Source organism: Chionomys nivalis, chromosome 1, assembly GCF_950005125.1.
Source record: "Chionomys nivalis chromosome 1, mChiNiv1.1, whole genome shotgun sequence".
NCBI lineage: Eukaryota > Metazoa > Chordata > Mammalia > Rodentia > Cricetidae > Chionomys > Chionomys nivalis.
In genome coordinates, this window is record NC_080086.1 from 159,406,481 (window position 1) to 159,426,342 (window position 19,862).

General features: G+C 40.3%; 1 protein-coding gene across 3 annotated transcripts in view; it reads left to right on the top strand.

The window, feature by feature from the left end:
* The first annotated feature begins 839 nt into the window (after positions 1 to 839).
* Positions 840 to 19,862, top strand: part of Tpk1 (thiamin pyrophosphokinase 1) — a 325,255-nt gene continuing 306,232 nt past the window's right edge. For 2 of the 3 annotated variants that reach the window (XM_057790101.1, XM_057790118.1), the window contains exons 1-2: positions 840 to 911; positions 1,205 to 1,262. In XM_057790101.1, coding sequence (XP_057646084.1) covers positions 1,220 to 1,262 — 43 coding nt within the window. In that variant the 5' untranslated portion in view covers positions 840 to 911; positions 1,205 to 1,219. Of the gene's footprint in view, positions 912 to 987; positions 1,263 to 19,862 lie in introns of those variants that run through there. The other variant, XM_057790110.1, reaches the window with a different exon arrangement.

Below are 19,862 nucleotides of genomic sequence, written 5' to 3' on the forward strand. Positions count from 1 at the left end.
ATAGTCATTTAAAAAAAAACCCACAAAAGCCCTCAACAGTAACTGAAAGGTAACTGCTTAATGTTTGTAAATTGTAATTAATATCCCGTATAAGCTGACGGATAAATTTCATGTTTGTGTAAATTTGTCCTCTTACTGTTATATTTTTGCTAGATGAATACCATGGATAATACACCTGGGTTATCTTTTCACTGGTTCGCCTCTGACTACTGGGGTTTTAAAAGTTCCTTTTGTGTTGTAGCAATCCTGGCTTACACATAAACATAACCTTCTCTGCTGTCTCTGGTTTGCATTTTAGTAATCTTAAGGGCATCTTAAAACGGGTGCTTTTGATGTCTGTCGGGGGTAAAGTCACATTGAGGCGTGTCACTTCGGGTTAACTCTTGTGGAGATTATCCTGCCCACGCAAGGACGGGTTTCTCTGTGATGTTTGGGCCAACAGGAGACCATAAGGGTTGGCAGAAGTTCTGTGTCCTCTCTGCGGACCTAGGACTAGGAGTGGTGGTGGCAGCTGAGGGACACTTTGATTCTTTTGGCTTTGCTTATACTGCGCAGGGAGAAAAAAAAAAAAAACTGCATTCCTACAAAGCGGTGACTCATTTGAAGGTGTTTCCGTTGGAATGTTTCCAAAGATTGTTTCCGCCAAGAGAAGGTAGACCCAGAGACAGGAATAATCCTCTGGCCATGCAGGGAACCCAGTGCAGCAGGATACGATCATCCTCCGAAGCCGCCAGCAGACTCGCCGACGACAGCCCTGGGCCCTCCGGAAGGGGCGGGTCCCCGTGCGCGCGCACGAGTCCTCCTCCCGCGGACACGCGGCGCGCCTCAGGCCCCGCAGCCGAGCGCCGAGCGGCCGATCCGTCGCTCCCGCAGCCCGCGCTCGCCTCGCTCGTGGCTCCACCCGCCATTGTGTAAGTGCGCGGCGGCCCGCGCGGGCCCGCGGGGCGGGGGCGCGGGAGGGAGGGAGGGAGAAAGGCCGCCCCTCGCTGCCAGTGCCCGGATGGAAGCTGGCGTGTCTGGGCCACTGAGGCGGCAGCTTGTAGGGGGTCCTCCTGCCTCTTTCCCGGGCTTTTCCCTGCCCCCAGCGCTCCTTCCTGGCCTCCCGCCGTGCCCGGGCCAAAGTGCGAGCTGCTCCGCCCTTACTCCTGTCGCAGAATCACTACTGGGAAAGTTTAACTTGGAACTTCTTTTCTTTTCCATGCAGAACCCATAACCCGCTATGGAGCATGCATTTACCCCGCTGGAGCCCCTGCTACCCACGGGTACTGTATTCCTTGCCCCGCTTACAGTGTCAGCACGAGGCCCGCAGAGGGACAGCATCCCGACCCTGAAGGGCAGCTGTCTGCACTTGAACCCCCACCTCCGTTGTTTCCTCTTTCCTGTGGGCAAGTCACACAACCACACTTGTGCCTCTGTTTCCCTGTTTGAAAAGTGAACATAAGTATTAGTCTTTGCCCTGTAGAACCTTTGTGAGACCTGAGGGAGTTGATACAGTTTGTGGCCCCTACTTGAAGTTCCAAGAGTAAATAAACATTTAACACATGGAACACATCTCCCACAGCAGAGCATTCCAAGCTGGAACATGAGGGACCCCGATAACTGCCTGTCAGGGACACATTTATCACCTCAAAGTACCTGAACTTGGTACAAGATTAGAAATGGTTATATAAAAATCTGAAGGGTTTAACACTAAAGAATTTAATTTTTACTATAATTTTTTTTAACACTATGAATTGAACCCAGGGCCTGGAGAATGCCAGACAAATACCTTTATCAGTAAACTACATGCCAGCCCCAAGGATTTTTATTTTCCAAACTTTGAGATTATTGCACTCCACATGGTAATATGTGGAATGAGTTTTACTAGAAGCATTTATTTTGTAAATTGACTACAATAAATTGATAAATTGTTAGGCTAGATGTATTTAATTTCCAAATTAGTTTTTTTTTTTTCACTACGTATGTGTGTGGGGGTACATGAGCATACAGAAACCAGTTATCAGTTTTTGAGTGTCACACCTCAGGTGCTGTCCAGTTTGTTTGGGGATCTCTACCTAGCCTGGAAATCATTCATTAGGCCAGGCTGGCTGGCTAACCAATTGGATAGAGTTCCCAAGCATCTTCCTGTGGCCACCTCCCTAGAGCTAGGATTAAGTGCTAACCACTAAGCCGTGTATATTTATGTCGGTTCTGAGATTGAATTCACTTCTTCCTGCTTTCCTGACCGAACTGTTTCCCCAGACCCTATTTACCAAGTAGTGTTTATTGTGTTTGTACTTTGTGGAATTTTGGGTTCATTATGAGTTTCAGAAGAAGCATCATCTTTCAGTATTTGCCTTTAGTTTTTTTAAGCGTGTGAATTCAGGGGTCTTGCCCTGAGGTTTCAATTTGATTTGTATTTACCACTAATACATCCTGGGAGTATTGATAGGAAAATGCAAAAACTTCAGTAGTAACAGTAGGTGATGTTGACTCCTTAGCCTTAGTTATTCACTAAGTTAAATACAGTTAATAACTATATTTAATAACATATAATTATTCACTATGCTCAGTTCTTCAGGCAAGTCATGCATCCCTTAAGGGCTAAGATGGTTTCTAAGGAACGTGGGGTTTGCGTGAACAAGCAGGAATCTATCTGCACGTACTAAGAGGGACCTCGTCACTAGTCTGTTCCTATTGTGGAACCACCCTTCTATGCCTCTGGTGCATCCTTATATATATTATATATTATTATATATGTAGAGGAAAATAGTGATAGAATCAGAATTAAAACTCATTTTTAACTTGCTTATGACATTTCCTGTTTATTACTGTAAACAGTTTTTCAGACAGAAAGTGTCACATAATTCTTACAAATTAAATTTCACAGTTTTTAATTATCTAATAATGGCAGAACCAACAGCATTTCCGAAAATAAACACTGGATTCTGGTGGACTTGTTGACCTTCAGAATGCTACTGTCAGAAGGTTACTAATGTTCAGAGAGGGCGAGTGCTTAAGATGACACTGAAGCTTTCAAATCTCTAGGTTTCAATTTTAGTCTCGCTGCTTAGTGGTTTCTTCATCTGGAGAGCAGAGATATATCACATCCTGGGGCTACCATGACTATTAGTTAAGACACGAAAGCAGTTTGACCGGATAGCTAGTAGCTAGCAGATTCAGTGGCTAAGTCAGACAAACAGTTGCAGTGGGAGTCCAGGGTCAGTGCTGAGACGGACGCAGTAAGCTACAAGACATGCAGTGGTCCTCATTTTTATTACATACTCAGGGGAGAAGCCTTGGCTCTTTAATTTCAAACACTCCTAAGTGTACACTGGAGCCAGGTGTGTAAGACTGGTGTCCCATGTCAGTTACAAAATCTTAGAGGTAGAATCCATCGCTCCTGTGGTGGTTCTCAGAATTGCTTCCTCTGTAGATTCCTGTCTCCTTTTTAGCTTTGCCTGTGAAATGACGTTCCCAGCCATGTTTCTGTTGACTTTAGATCTACGTAAGATGTAGTAACTGAGTGGCTACTGGGAGACCAGTGCTGTGCTCAGTCCTTTATAGTAATTAAGAAGTAGTGGAATGTTTTTGTTTTGTTTTTGTTTATTGGAGGGATTTTGTTTTTTTTAATCAAGCAAATTTATCCTTTCTCAAGCTGCTAATATTTTACTGTAGTCTCCTGGAACTACTCACTTCAAACAAAATGCATATATATTTAAATTGTTTTATAGATGGCTATTTTAGAACAGTGAGTTTATATATTATATATATGTATGTGTGTATACATATATTAACTTCAAATGTTGTATGAGCTCCTTATTCATTTTTGTTATGAACAAAATAGAAGTGTTCCTACGTAAACAGCCCATTCTCCTTAGCAGAGATGATCTTTCTAAGTTATGTGATAACTGGGGACTCAGCTCAGTGAAGCATGTGCTTTGCATGTACGTGGTCTGGGCTCCATCCTTCTCACTAAAATCAAACAACTTTACGTGTTCTTCTGAATTGTAGGCTTGAATGTTTACATAACTAAGCTTAGAAAATAACATTATACCTTCTCTCTGCCAATTTTTCACTGGCTTCTTTGTTGTGGATCATATAAAGAAATACCCTAAGTTATTTATCTCTCTTTTCCTTCCCTTCTTCACTCTCTCCCTCTTTTATCCCTTCCTTTTTTTGTCCTTTGTGTTCCAGCCTGGCCTCTTGCTTGCTTCATAGGTGAGAATACCTCTGAGCTTCTGGTCCTCATAGTTCCTCCTCTTGAGATTACAGATGTTTACCGCCAGTGCACCTGATTCTCTGTGGAGTTAGTAATCCAGTCTAAGGGCTTCCATGTTAGGAAAGTACCTTACCAACTGAGCTACCTCTCCAGACCATGTTTTGTGTTTTTCTGATTAGTATTATACATTAAACTTGGTATTCTCTTAAGGGTCATATTATTTGTAGTTTTTATGATTCCTCTCTACAATTGATACTTTGATAACAATGTTTTTGAAAATTTATGCACATGTAGCAGTTTGATAAATTCTTGGAAATGAAAGTGCTGGGTGGAAGGTATTTGTACATTTCCAAGGTCAGGGGAAATGATGAGCTAACTCGTGCTTCTCTTGCTACTGGGTGCTGTGGGCAGTGTACAAGTGAAAGGCTGCGCTTTCTGTCCAGGAGTGCACTGTGAAGTGGAATGTCAGGATGAGAGTAAGATGGATTCTGGTGAGATGATAAACTGCAGTGCTTATGTATGAAGTACGGGGTCTCTAGAGAGGGGGTTAGGGAAGGCAGGAGGGGACAAAGAAGCCATGGTTGAGCAGACTGTGTCTGCATCTCTAAACGGCCATTTGTGAATGGCACAGGGAAAGCAGAGGTGGTTGCAAGGGATGGGCCAGCCTTCGGGAGGGCTAGTGCTGCACCCACACAGGAGAGTACTCACCTAAAGGGGCAGCTGTGCAAGGAGATCTGATGATGCTGAAGGATATTGGCAGGAGTTTGAGAATGGTTGAGATGAGTAAAATCAGGAAATTGAGGCTAGAGAAACATTTCAGGGGGAGAGTTAGAAAACATGTAAAGGTTTCTATGCATTCCTCATTTGGAATATTCCATAAAAAACAGGCATTAGAGTAACCTAAAGTTCAAGTAAATCATGTTACCCTCAGCTAGGGGCACATTTACCATCCCAGCACTTGGGAGGCGGAAGCAGGAGGTTTCTAGAAACTGTATCATGATTCTTTGCTAACTGAATACAATAATGTATCTTTTCACAGAAACCTGTGCATGTAGTTTCCATACATTTGTAAAGAACTGAAAATTTCCCATTGTTTAGTGTACATTTTCTATGTTGGACACACAAATACCTCCTACTGAGAGTTGCCTGTGATAATCAGTGTTAGGTTGTATGGCTATGCCATCTAGATTTGGGTGAGTATATGCTGATAGTCACGTGATGAAACTGTATCAGGAGCTATTTCTAAATCTTATCTCGGTCTTGCAGGCCGTCCAGTGTCTGACTCTTGGCTCTTCCCTTTTTCACTTTCTATTCCAGTATTTACTCAAGTGAACATTTATTCCAGCTTAAATGTGCTCGCCTTAGCTCATGCTACTTTTATCACACAGAAAGCTCCTTATTAATTTTTAGAATTGTTATTCTTAAATCTTGGCCATTTTCATTGGTACTCAGAGCAAGCTAGTGCTTCAGTTTGCATTTTCTGTATAGGATTTTAAATATATTTTATTGGGGTTTAGCATATCTCTAAAGCATTGCTCTCATTTACAAAAGGGGCTCTTTATATAACTGGTTATAGTTTTGAAATTATAATCTCTCTCTCTGTGTATGTATGTATGTATGTATGTATGTATGTATGTATGTATATGTGTTGAGGCATATATATCACAACACACATGTGGAAGTCATAGGAATACTTTCAGGAATGAGTTCTTCATTCTTTTACCATGTAGATCCTGGCATTGAACTTAGATTGTCGGCTTGGTAATAAGCAGCTTTACCCACAGAGATATCTTACCTGCCGTAGATACAGTATTTTAATTGGCGACTTTTTCATCAATAAAGTAAGGCAGTTTTCTCTTTAATTTTAAGGAGAGTTGTGAAGATGAAAGTATATATAGCAAGCATTTCATATGGATTAATAGAAGAGACCATTTTACCTGTTTTCCTCATTTTCAAGAGTTTAGCTTTTTAAATTAATGACAATAAAAATTAGTAGGGCATTCCATTGCTGTTCTAAACTTTGTAAACTTTTCAGTATATCCTTGTTAATCTTCACTTTTCAGTCTTAAGTTTTACTGCCTGCTTTCAAGTTTATCACAACATGTCACAGCTCTGTATGTTTGAAACTTTTTAAAATAATTTTTATTTATTAAAGATTTCTGCCTCCTCCCCGCCACCGCCTCCCATTGCCCTCCCCCTCCCCCAATCAACTCCCCCTCCCTCAGCAGCCCTAAGAGCAGTCAGGGTTCCCTGCCCTGTGGGAAATCCAAGGATCTCCCACCTCCTTCCAGGTCTAGTAAGGTGAGCATCCTAACAGCCTAGGTTCCCACAAAGCCAGTAGGTGCAGTAGGATCAGAACCCGGTGCCATTGTTCTTGAGTTCTCAGCAGCCCTCGTTGTCCGCTATGTTCAGCGAGTCCGGTTTTATCCCATGCTTTTTCAGACCCAGTCCAGCTGACCTTGGTGAGTTCCTGATAGAACATCCCCATTGTCTCAGTGTGTGGGTGCACCCCTCGCGGTCCTGAGTTCCTTGCTCGTGCTCTCTCTCCTTCTGCTCCTCATTTGGACCTTGGGATTTCAGTCGGGTGCTCTAATGTGGGTCTCTGTCTCTGTCTCCTCTCATCGCCTGATGAAGGTTAATATCCAGGAGGATAACTATTGTTTGAAACTTTTAAAAGAAAGTAGGATTGATTTCAGCTTGACACAGTGTGACATCACTTGGAAAGGGAGCAACAATGAGGGACAGTCCATATTAGGTTGGCCTTTGGGCCTGTCTGTGGGGAGTTGTTTTGATTCGATATATTGATATGAGAAGACCCAGCTTGAAGGTTGAAGGCACCTTCAAATAATGTATGCATTAATGGACTCTTCTGCTGGTGACTGTAGCTGTGATATCGTTAGCTGTTTCTGGCCCTTGCTGCTGTGACTTTCCTGCTATAAGGGACTGTGACTTGGAAGGGTAAGATAAAAGGAAAACCTTTCTCCCTTAAGCTGCCTTGGTCAAGGTATTTTATTAGAACAACAAAAACAAAACTTAAGACACAGAGGCAGGAGGATTGTTGTTTAAGGCCATCGTTATCTACATAGTGAGTTTCAGGCTAGTTAAAGCTACAAGATGAGGCCTTGCCTCAAAAAACAAGCCCGCAAAAAGCTTTAAAAAAAAGTTTATATTTCTCTTGGAGGTGGGAGATCCTTGGACTTCCCACAAGACAGGGAACCCTGACTGCTCTTTGGGCTGCTGAGGGAGGGGGACTTGATTGGGCGAGGGAGAGGGCAATGGGAGGTGGTGGCGGGGAGGAGGCAGAAATCTTTAATAAATAAATAAAAATAAAAATGTAAAAATAAAAAATCAGGCCACTGTGGATGCATTGAGCATTGTCTGGCTCATGGTATTCACAACAAGATTAAAAACAACAAGATTAAGTACATTTTGATGAGAACTGCCTAAGAAGAATTCTGCACTAATGCATCTTACTGCATTTTTCTAGATTATGTCAAGCCTGTATGCCGCATACAAGCAGTCTAGAGTTTGGCTGCAGTTTTAAGACCCTCTAGTCCAAAAGATGAGGTGCTACCCAACTGTGAGCTTTTGCTATAGAAAAGGATTTTTGTTATGGTAGTCTCTAATTTCTACAAATATAAAATAAAGCTAAATTTTTCATTCGAAAAACAAAAGAAAAGTTTATATTTTATAATGTATGTCATATTAACTTTTTGCCACTAATGAAGTATTTGGCACAAATGAGTTATAAAGATAGTTTATTTAGCTTTCTATGTTGGGACATCTAAGTCCAAGAGTAGGTAGTGTTCCATGGATTTAGTAAATGTTGAGCATAGTGGCCCCTTTCTGGCAAGGCTCCATATGGGAACAAGCAGTTTGATGTCCATCAGAGGGCAGAAGGAGAAATTCAGGTCCTGCAGTCTCCTGTGAGGGTGCATCTTATTTATATGCATTCCTCAGCTCTTAAAGGTTTGTACCACCTGACAGTAGTTCACATCCATGTGATGGACCAAACCTTTCATTACAGTTATATGTTATCCTCAAACTAACACACTCACTATATAAAGTTAGAGAACATAAACAAAACGAGCCGAGCGTGTATCTCAGCAGCAGAGTACTTTAGTATGGATATGGCCCTGAGTTTCATCTTCAGCAGTGCACAAAATAGAACCACACTGCAACCCTCAGAGGCTGCCATTGCTGCCACGGTATATGTATGTATACATTTAATCTGTGCACTTATATTTACATCCTCCCAGGTATTTGCTATGCGTATCATGTGCTTCAGCTCTTTTAAAACAAATCAGAAATATTATACAAATTGCTTTATTCAATTTATGACTCCACCTATCATATTCCATAGTATGAAATGCTGCTCATATTTGAATTTCTACTGTTCTAGAATTTGTTTTCCCTGTTGCTTTCTTCCTATGAGGACCACCTGTGCATTTTATTAAGTTTTTTTGAATCTATCATACTTGTTCCTCACATTTTTAATTCTCCTTGACATCGTTGACATTTTAAATAAAGCTTTTACATCAGCCTTAAATAGATCTGATGGAATAAAAAAATAAAGCAATTTGATATGTCATACAACTCACTTTAGAAATATAACTTCTGAGTCAAAAATTCCATTTTAGTTTCTACATATAATTTGATCTTCATAAATAAATTTTATGCTGGCAAGCCTTTTATTGATCACTTTGCATTTCTTTCCAAAAAGATTATAGACTTTTAAATTTAGAAAAGATTCCTTTGAGCATGATGCTCTTGGGAGTTATTTCTTCTAAATTGAATTACCATTATTGAGGTTTGTTCTAAACTTAATTACCATTTTAAGTATTATTAATGCACATTTGATCCAGTCAGCATAATTATATTACAGACTTTTGTAATAACTAATGTTTGCATGACATTGTATGCTCAGCATAGTTCCAGTGCTTCAGCGGGGCAATGCCTGTGGAGAGTTTGTGGAAATAAAAGGTGGTCCAGTTTTGTGCTTTAGATGGCCTCATCTTAGTTCTGTGACCTTCCCATGGCAATTTCTGTGAGCCTTGGTTTCCTTATCTACATAACAAATAAATAAATCTAAACATTATTCCCTGGGAAAATTTAAGATATTTTAGTAGGGAATTTAAAGAGAGGTCTGTTCAAATGTAGAGTTTTCTTAGTAGAACTTTGTACTCTAATAGTTATCATGTAGCTGACTATAACTTGATAAAAAGGCAAAAATTACACTCCATTATTAGAGCATTTTCAATATTTTGTGATAATGTACTAAGTTACTTTGGCAGCCTTCGCTGAGCCACAGTTATTTTCTTCCAGAACACATTTTAAGAGGCCGAAGAGATGGGATAATGGTCAAAAGCATGTGCCGCTTTTGCTGAGGACCCAGTTTGGCTCTCACAGACATGCATACATACACATAATTTTAAAAATCAATCTTTTTTTAAAAATCAGGACTTTATTTTCCAAACATTGTAAATGCTTGAAGTCCAAGATAAGGTATCTTGATTTGTTTTAGCTTCTTCTATAGGTACGTCTGTCTGTCTTGCAGATGATATTAAGTTCCTGTGTACACACATTATTAGCAGTTGTTCTGTGCACCATTTCAAGTTCTTATGAAAATACCAGTCATGTTTCGATTAATACCAACCTATATGAGCTCATTTTACTTTACCTTTTAATAAGAATTTAGCCATGATTTGAGTTTCATTGTTGGTATATGGCTCATGGTCTGCACGGTGCTCTTGTGATAGAAGCAACTGTCACCAACCGCAGTTTCTGGTCAGCCATGCAAAGCAAACGTTATACATCTGGTATTCTGCAATTCTGTAGGTTTGTTAAATGTGCTTTTCACTTAGGATATTTTCAGTTTATGATAATTTTATTAGGTCATAACCCTATTGTTAGTTGAAGGGGCTTCTTTAGTCTAATTATTACCAAATAAGGAAGTTTTTAATATCACTACAGTAGGATATAGCTGATATGTAGAAAGTCACTTTTTGTGTGTGTGTCCATCTTTCTTAGATGCTGCTTGTGTATCTACACAGTTCTGCTTGTTCATTTGATACTTCTTGATTCTCCACTGTTAAAGAAACATTTTTCGGTAATATTTATTAAAACATAGCAAGGAAGAGTCCATTCAGGACCATGGATGAGAATATAGGAACCCCTGTAGCCAGGCCTTACCATGTTCATGAGAGATTAGACTCATAAACTATGTATGTAGTATGTTGGGACCTGCTAGCCCAGGAGCAGGGTGGGCAATCAGTGAATGGAGCATTTTTAAGAGGAAACATCAGGTGATGGGGGAGTTTTGCTTACAACAGTCTAGAAGGATCTTGCTGGCAATAGACCAGGATGCCTGTGCACCAGTTCAGGATGCTAGAGGATGAGAAGCACTGTAGGGTATGGAAGACAGGACCTAGCTACATCATGTTTGAAGGAAGTGTCCAAAGGGCCTATGAGAAGGTTCAGATCCTGACCAAAGTCTGGCCGAAGAATCTCTCTTATGACATGGATCTTGCTCTGTGGTGCGTGTGTAGGGAAAAGAAGAAGAACTGTCATCACGCCTTCTATGAGCTAGTCCCTTCCTGTCACTGCAACAAATACCTGAGAAACTTAAAGGAGGGAAGGGCTGGGAACGTGCTTTCCAGCGGTAGAGAATTTGATTATCATGGGGAAAACAAAGAAGGAATTTACTTTGGCTCTTGGTTTCAGTCCTGTTGCTCTAAGCCTCTGAAGATAACACACAGCACACTTGGCAAAGAAGGCTGCTCACCTCTTGGTTTCTGGGAAGCAACATCTCCTTTAGACTCCCCATCCATATCCAATGACCTGACCTCCTTCCCCAGGTCCTGCCTCTCGAAGGTTCTTCCTCTACCCACTAGTTTCTGGTGACCAATCTCTCAACTTGCAGGTATTTGGAGGACAAATAAATTTCAACCTAAAACACTCTGAAAAGATTCAGCCTACAGCAGGTAATTTAAAGTAACAAACATCATTTTGTATGTAATTAAAATTTTCCTAATAACCTCTTCAAAAGGAGTAATTTTATGTTAGTTGCTCTAAAATGTTGCCATTACTTGTAATCACTGTAAAAGTTATAGACGTCAGGGTTTACATTCCTTGTTCTAAATTTCCATTCTTCAGGAGATGATTTACATTTCTGTCACACCTTAGTTTAGGTGCTAAATTTTCATTGAATATACTCGATATAGATTTACTTTGTAATATATTTTATCACAAATGGCTGATAAGCGTCTTGCCAAGGCTACAGCTAAGGACTGTGTTATTTTATTATCAGGGTCTAGCTAGGAAAAATCTAAAGGACAAATTGAACTTTAGAGTTTTAAGGGTTAATCCTAACTTTCTTTTTCAGTGATCAATAAATAGTCTCATAACTTTGTAATTAACTTCACAGATAATAAAAAGAATATTTCTTCTCCAAGGTCAGTCCTGAGTGAAGGTGTTGTTAGAGATAGATTGGGGCTGAAACCTGGGTGTTCTGCTCATGTGCTTCTTTGTGTCAATAGGGCTTTGTTGTTTGCAATGAAATAGTTGCTTGCTTTTGAAATCTGGCGAAGGGTGGTTCTTGAGTACAATGGAAATTTTCTTGTCTCAAGAGTGCATATCTCAGAGAGCAAAGCTGTCACACAAAATCAATGACCATCTGAGCCACTCCAGAGCAGTGCCTTTCAGGTCCTTTGTCTTGTCAACTCAATGAATGAAACTTGGGACAGTGGGAGGGTGAGTTTAGAAAGGAATTTTATGGCGGGATTATAGGTGTAAGCAGAAGACAGCTCCTATATAGGAAGAGTGGATCCTAGAAAATGGGTGCCATCAGGCTCTATCCTTGGGGCCTTTTTAATAAGACTGGCAGAAACTGAGGCGAGGCGAGGAGACGTGAGCTGGTCAGTGTTTCCAGGTGCCTTTCAGTTTGGGTCATCTTCACACTTAGGGGTATGCATGCAGGTTGTGGAAGAGGGGAAGAAAGATGACAGGGATCCTGATCAGAATCAGAGCTCCATTCTGCCCAAGACTGAGGCAAGGTTATTTCTAGCTTCTGGCTCAGGACAAATACCTGAACTACCCTGGCCAGTTTCTATCTTCCATTCTTACCATATTAGAACTTAGAACTAACTTACAGATTTCTTAAAAACAAACAAACAAACTTTTGAAAGAAAAAACGGGAGGGTCTTGGGTCTCTTCTCCATAGAGTGGTAAATGCTGAGACTACTGCCCAGGAATTGTGTTTTTATTGTTATGGTTATGTTAATCAAATTTCACTTGTCTCCATAAATGCAAATCTATCTCATGTAATCTTCAGCTGTAAGGAGCCCTCCTTAGCAAGTTGCTGCTTTGACTGCAATACTTTCCTTTCTGTGCAGCTCATAATTGTCAGGCTTCTCCCTTTTTTACCAGCTACAGTGTATGTATAATATGTACAATATGCCAAGACTTGATGTCATTTTTGAGCTTCACTTTGTATGAGTGCTGTAAGTTTAATTTTTTTTCCCCAAGTTTGAGCTGATTTTTTTTTGTATTTGGCTTGCTTTTTGTTATACTGTTAATTATGTTTCATTGTATTTGTTGACTAAAGTTTTAATTCCTCTATTGTTAATGACCAAATTGTTTCCTTTATTCTACGCAAGATGTCATTGCTTTGAAAACTGTCTTCTCCGCACCATGCAGAGTATTATTCTCTTTGGCTTTAGTGGTAGTAACATTCCAGATCACTCCTCTCCCAGTTGTTCTGTTAGGATTTTGATAGTTATATGCTGATTGAAACGAAGGGAATCCTATTCATTTAGATTAAATAACTGAAAATATAAAGCAAATCTCTGAGGACACTTTTAATATTGTTAAGCTTGCCCTCCCCCACACCAACTATAAATAGGGGAAAATAAAATCTGTAGGTTTTGATACATTAACAGCAGATGGCTTTGAGATCTTCAGGAGATCAGTGTGTTTCTGCACTGGCTTCCTATCAAGAGGATTTTCTTTTCTGTCCTTTTCTTGGTTAAATCCACTGGAAACTGTTATTCTTTATAGGTGGCAAACAGATGCTCAATCAAATGGATTTCATTATGAGCGTATTCCTGCCTTTATCTTGCCATTGTCTTTGAAGCTACTTGTCTGAAAACAGGAATAGTTTCTTTAGTTTGTGTAACTTCCAGCGACTTTAACCTTTTGTTATACTCTTGGGTCGGCTGTGAGGTTCTGGCTCCTGGCACAGTTGCTGCTGAGAAGCTTGCCCTTTTCCAAGGAAGAGTAGTGGGCTTGCAGTCTCTTGTAAATGGAGACTGCTTGTTCATTCCCAGCCACCGAGACCCAAATAATCACATGGAAACTATATTAATTAAAACTCTGTTTGGTCAATGACTTAGGCATATTTTTAGCTAGTTCTTTTAAATTGACCCATTTCTCTAATTCTGTGTATCGACATGATACTGTGGCCTACCAGATAAGGTTCTGGTGTCTGTCTCCCTTGGCAGCTACGTGGCATCTCCCTCACTCCACCTACTCTCTCTCTCTCTCTATAGCTCTGTTCAGATTTTCCACCTGGATTTATTCTGCCCTGCCATAGGCCAAGGCAGCTTCTTAATTAACTGATGGTAATAAAGCATATTTACACAATATAGAGGGAAATTCCACATCATCCTAACCCAAGTGCTGTGAGCTGTGAATCTGTGTTTGCAGGGGTGGGAAATCTGTGCCACTCCCCATTGTGCCTGGCATGTGCTGTCCTTGTTATCCTTGAGGTGGGCTGAGGATAGGACATAGGCAGCTCTGTCCTTTTGAGAAAACACATAGCTCTGTTACGGTTGATGTGGTAACCCAGCATCAAAAGGAAAAAAAGATAAACTTATTCTAGGCCAAGTGTGAGTAAAGAAGTATGAGGAAAGCCTTTGGGTTGCTGAAATCTTGGGGTCTATTTCTACATTCCTCAGACATTTCCCTAATATAAAGCTAGTCACACAGGAATGGGCAATAAACGGTTATTCAGGTACTGAGTAACCTATGATGATTTGGTTCTGTGCTTTCAGTATTCCATCTCTTTATAATTACTGGAATCATAATCAGTCTCATAGCATGTTTAACACAGATATGGCTTTTTCTTTGGTGTATTCCTTCACACTGGACAAACAGCTGGTAATTAAAAATGTACATTTTATCATTTAGCTTTCAGCTAAGGTCAAGAATGCAAATATAAATTAAAATAATGAAAACTTATCTTTATTTTTCTTAGTTTGCAACTTAAATATCATAGAAGACTTTTACTTGATTTTATTTACTTGTCAAAATACTGACAAATCTGAACTAGACTGTTTTCCAGGTTTATATTGATATCATTTGTTGAAATATTACATGTGCCAAGAACAGTTCCAGGCATGGGAAGGTATCCCAGTAGGCCTTCTACTTTTCAGTCCTACCATCCCTTCGTGGAAAGTTAGAACCTCTCAGTTTCTCAACAAGACCCTGCTTCCCATTATTCCAAATGACAACAACTACGTATTTATAATGCTAACCAGAGCTTGTGGTTCATCATCAGATGATACAGAGCTTCCATATCAATTATTAAAATAGCAACAGAAACTAAGAAATCTTTCCACAACTTTGTATATATTTATAAAGTTTTCATGTGATATATTCAAACCTTGCTACTCAACTAAAGTCCTAGGTGACTATGAAACCCAGCATCTCAAGCCCCATTCAGACTGACAGAATAAAAGCCCGCCTTTCAGTGGTACCTCCAGGTCAAACCAAAGTCCCTTAAAATTTGGGAAGCACTTGCATAAGAGGCATACCACACACTTTGCAGAAATAATGAAAACAAGCAAAACCTTAAATGCTAATGTTTGATGCTATCTACTTTTATCCAATTTTTTTTTTTTTAAAGTGAGTGATGCCCCATGGTTTTCCTTTAAACTTTGTTATTGTCTGGGTGAATGTATCTGGACTAGTCTGTAGTGCAGACAATATTCATTTGAGAGTAGCATGCTAATGTCCTCTGTTCCAGTAGCATCTCTGGTGACTGTCTTCTTTGGGGTACCTGCTGCACTTCTTAGAGTAGCTGCATATGATTCTATTCTGTCAATATGTTTGGTGCAGACAGAATGTGAAGCTTTCCGTGTAGTTTTGATTTGGTGCTGCTTTGAGTGCTGGGGAAAGAAATCTAACATTTCTTTCTTTTTTTTTTTTTTGATTTTCGAGACAGGGTTTCTCCCTAGCTTTTTGGTTCCTGTCCTGGAACTAGCTCTTGTAGACCAGGCTGGCCTCGAACTCACAGAGATCCGCCTGCCTCTGCCTCCCAAGTGCTGGGATTAAAGGCGTGCGCCACCGCCTGGCCTAACATTTGTATATGTAATTACCAGCCCCAAAATAATGTTAGGAAATATACTCTTAAAATCTGAGTACTATAGTGGTAATCTTCATAATCTGCCCTCCCTGATTTAGAACCATGGATCAGATTCAGCAGATCATCCAGTGTCTTTAGAGGGTTAACAGGGAAGACTCATCCTGACTGTGCAGCTTCCTTTTTAGGCTGGCGCTCACTGAGTATAGGAAGGAGGAAGTCAGTTGACTGACATTCCTTCCCTCTGCTCTCTGGTCTGCCAAGATGTGAACAAATTCTTCCTGACATTTCCAGCAATGCACAAAATATATCTCCTTCTTAAATTACTTTGTCATTGTGCTCCCAACAGTGCCAAACTGACTCATACAAACAGATTAAAGTCCCTTTAAAGGAGTTGTTCCTTGAGGGAAATGCTCATCTCAATGATGCTTTCCAAGCAAGAAACATCTGTGAAAGAGTGCTTTTTCTCAGATGACTTCAGCAAAGCAACCACATTGTCACAGTCCTTTCTCTGATGACCCCATTCTGATACATGAATCCATTATGCTAATTTTGGGAAATGTGCTTTGAAGAATAATGATGCTAGAAATCATTAGACTTTTCCTTTCTTCCTCTCCTTCCTTTCTTTTTTATTTCATAAAAATAAGATTTTTTTCTCATTTAAATCTTTGTTTTGTTTGTTTTTCCTTCCTTTTTAATAAAATTATTCTCTCGTACAGTACATCCCTCTATTCTTCCCTTTCCCCTTCCTCCATCTTCCCCAGATCTACTGCTCCTCTGTTTCACTTCAGAAAAGTGCAGACCTCCCAGGGATATCAACTGAATATGGAATAAGACTAAGGCACAAACCCTCATATCAAGGTTGGACAAGGCAACCCAGTAGGAGGAAAAGAGTCCCAAGAGCAGGTAAAAGAGTCAGGGACACACATTAGTCCCATCATTAGGAATTTCACAAAGTCCCAAAGCTAAACAATATATATGCAGAGAAATGATTCATAATGATATTTTGCTATACTCGTATATATCTATATCTATCAATGGAAAGATAGATGATAGATAAATTTAGATATAGCAATGCCTAGTAGTCATCAGAGAGGCTTCCTCTAGCAGCTGATAAGAACAGATGTGGAGACCCCCCCAAAGCCAAACATTAGGCAGATCTCTGGGAGCCCTGCAGAAGAGTGGAAGAAAGGATTGTAGGAGAGAGGGGTCAAGGATCCCATGAGACCAAGGTCCATAGAATTAACTAAGCAGGACTCATTGGGGCTCACAAAGACTGAACTAACCATCATGGAGCCTGTATGGGTCTACAGTAGACTTTTTCTTATTCTCTTTTTCTTCCTACTTTTCTGGGAATCAGAGCTCTGAAATGGTTTGCTCTAAGATAGAATGATCCAGGCCACTTGAAAGTGATTTCAAATTTCCTCTTGTGATCCTTGTTTGATCTGTGATCTGTATATAGAGGGAACCTGCTCCCCACACCTAATGTGTGTGTGTGTGTTTGTGTGTTGAGCCAGTACTTCAAGTCCCTTATGTATGTGGGAGAATATTCACACATGACTACAGTATGATAGAGACATCGGAGGGAGCTCTGACTCACCTGAAATGGCTGAGTGCTTATAAAAGGATTCTGACAACTATTTAAGTTGGGAAATCTACATCAATACTGTATGGAATTTGTATACTTTGATGCATATCGGATGGAGTATAGGTTCTTGGGAGTAGAATTATAAAATATGAGATCTGAGTCTCTGATACATATTTCTAGATGGTTTCCTGGAAAGGATGGATGAATCAGACTGACAGCTCAGCAACAGCACATTAGTGTCCTTTTTATTCTGGTCTTGTTGGAACGTGCTAGACATTTTTTTTTTTCTAGACAGCATATCATATAGCCCAGGTCGGTCCTAATCTTGAAGAGTGTGTTTGTGTGTCTCTCTGTGTGTGTTTGTGTGATAAGCATGTATACCTGCTCAAATGTGTGTGCAGATTCAAATGGGGACCAGATCTCAGCACTGGACTCTTCTCTTGTTCTCTACCTTACTTTTTAGATAGGTTATCTCACTGAACCTGGAATTGACCAGTTAGGCATGCAGCCACACTTTGGTTATTCTGTGGGTTCTGGGGATCGGAACTCAGTCCTCATGCTTCTTATAGCAGTGGTGAGCCCGTGAATTCACACTTCTAACTTTTCTGCCTCTTCCTTCCAAGTGAAGAGTTACAGGTGTGTACTGCCACCACTGTTTCATGTAGTTCCAGGGTTTGAACCCAGGACTTTATACATGCTAGACAAGCAGTCTGTCAATGCGTGTATCCCTAGTCCATCTTTGCAAATTTTGGTGGAAGAATGGGTGGCACATTGTTTCTGCTTCCCAACTCCTATCTCAAGACTTTTTCTTTATTCAGATTAGCATTAGCCGTAATTGATCTTGGGAAAATTATTAGGACTTCAAAAATTACCATGTCCTTTCTGTGTAATTCTGGGTTTCTCTCACGGACCCTGAAATGACTGTTTGCGGTGCACTCCTTTTCTTTCTTTGTTTTTCTGTATGATTTATTTATTTTTATTTTACTTTCATTGGTATTTTGCCTGTATGTATGTGTGAGGGTGTTGAATCCCCTGGAACTGGCATAACAGACAGTTGGGAGCTGACGTATGGGTGCTGGGAATTGAACCAGGGTCCTCTGGAAGACCCTGCATCAGTAAGCACTCTTAACCACTGAACCACCCCCCCCTTTTTTTCTTTAGATAGACTGTTTTATAATGCTGTGGTAGTAGAAGTTAATTAATAGTTGCACACATAAATAACCCTTATCTACAATATTGCAAACAATTTTTGTGTAGGGGCATGCAATTGATTTCTACCCAATTAGAGCTAATTGTTGTGAGGTAGGAATTATAAAAACACCAAGTTTATAGTATTTTATCTCAGTAATTTTTTTTTCTGGTTCTACCATAGTCAAAAAAATACTTAACAATTCCTTTAATCAAATAGTTAGGTCTCTCAAGGCAGTGATTGTGCACGCCTTTAATCCCCGCCAGAGACAGACAGACAGATCCGCGGGAGTTTGAGGCCAGTATGGTGTAAGAACCAAGTTCTAGGACAGCCAGGGCTGTTATACAGAGAAACCGTGCCTTGAGGAAAAATGAGTTAGGTCTCAGCCACACAGGAATAGTTTGTACAGTGTTCCTGACATTCCCAGAGCGCTGGCTGTCTTGATGCTTAGAGAGCCCTTGTTACAACAGATGTGCCATTTTTATATAATCAGGAAATTTATTTCAGTAATACTTTTGACCCATAACCACATCTTGGAATTTGTACTCATGTCCTCAATATTGAATAAAGTCTCTGGCATGTGATCATTTTGTATTTATAGGAAAGCCACAATTTTAGTTTTTGGAAATTATGCTTCAATATCAGTTAAATCATGCTGATTTCATTGTTAAGTAATTGTTTTGAATTAGATTTTTCTGTAACTGATATATAACAACCTGTTTAACAAACGCATATGCACCCCCAAAGTGTAGACTATAGCCTTTTACAGCCTGGTGCAAACTCGGTGTGGACACAGGGAGCATGCTCTACCTGTTGTGCTGTTGTTAGTGCATCAGGGGAAAATGCAGACACGTGGTGAGGCAGAAGAAGGCACCTTCCACAGGAAGGTGTGGGGACCAGACAGAGTGCCCTGGAAATAGCCCAAGAGGAACAGCCCCACATAGTGCTCCATTGTTTGCTCGAACAGCCCAGCAGCTGCCTAGAACACCAGGAGTTTCCAGGTGGTGAGAGAGGGAGTTTTAATTCCTCAGCAGCCAATCTCAGTTGTTCTTTCTTTAGCTCCTGGAAGAGATCCAGAAATGAATGTGGGGAGACAGGAAAATAACTTCTAGGGCTTTCTGGAAGTGCACCTGTGTTTTCTCACCTGTTCATTAGCTATGATATGGACACAGTAGTCAGCAGTGTTACATTTGGGCAGCAATTGCCTAGTTTAGTGTGATTTAATTGTCCTAAACTTGGTCGCATGTCCTAAGTGTTACTGTCTAACTGTAGAAGTGACTCCCCCACCTCAAGTCACCAAGTATTGTACTGAACTTTGCTCTTCCCATCATTTTCAGTTTTTTTTTTTTTTTTAAAAAAAACATTTAGTTTTTGTATTTGAATTTTAGAAATAGGAATCCATTGGGGGTTGGTGGCTCTTCAGGGAGTGGAGAGTAACAAACTGACATAGCTCAGAGTGAGCGCTGGCAACCGGAACCTTGGGAATCCCCAGGAACTGGAGAGAATGAGAGGGTGATGAGGA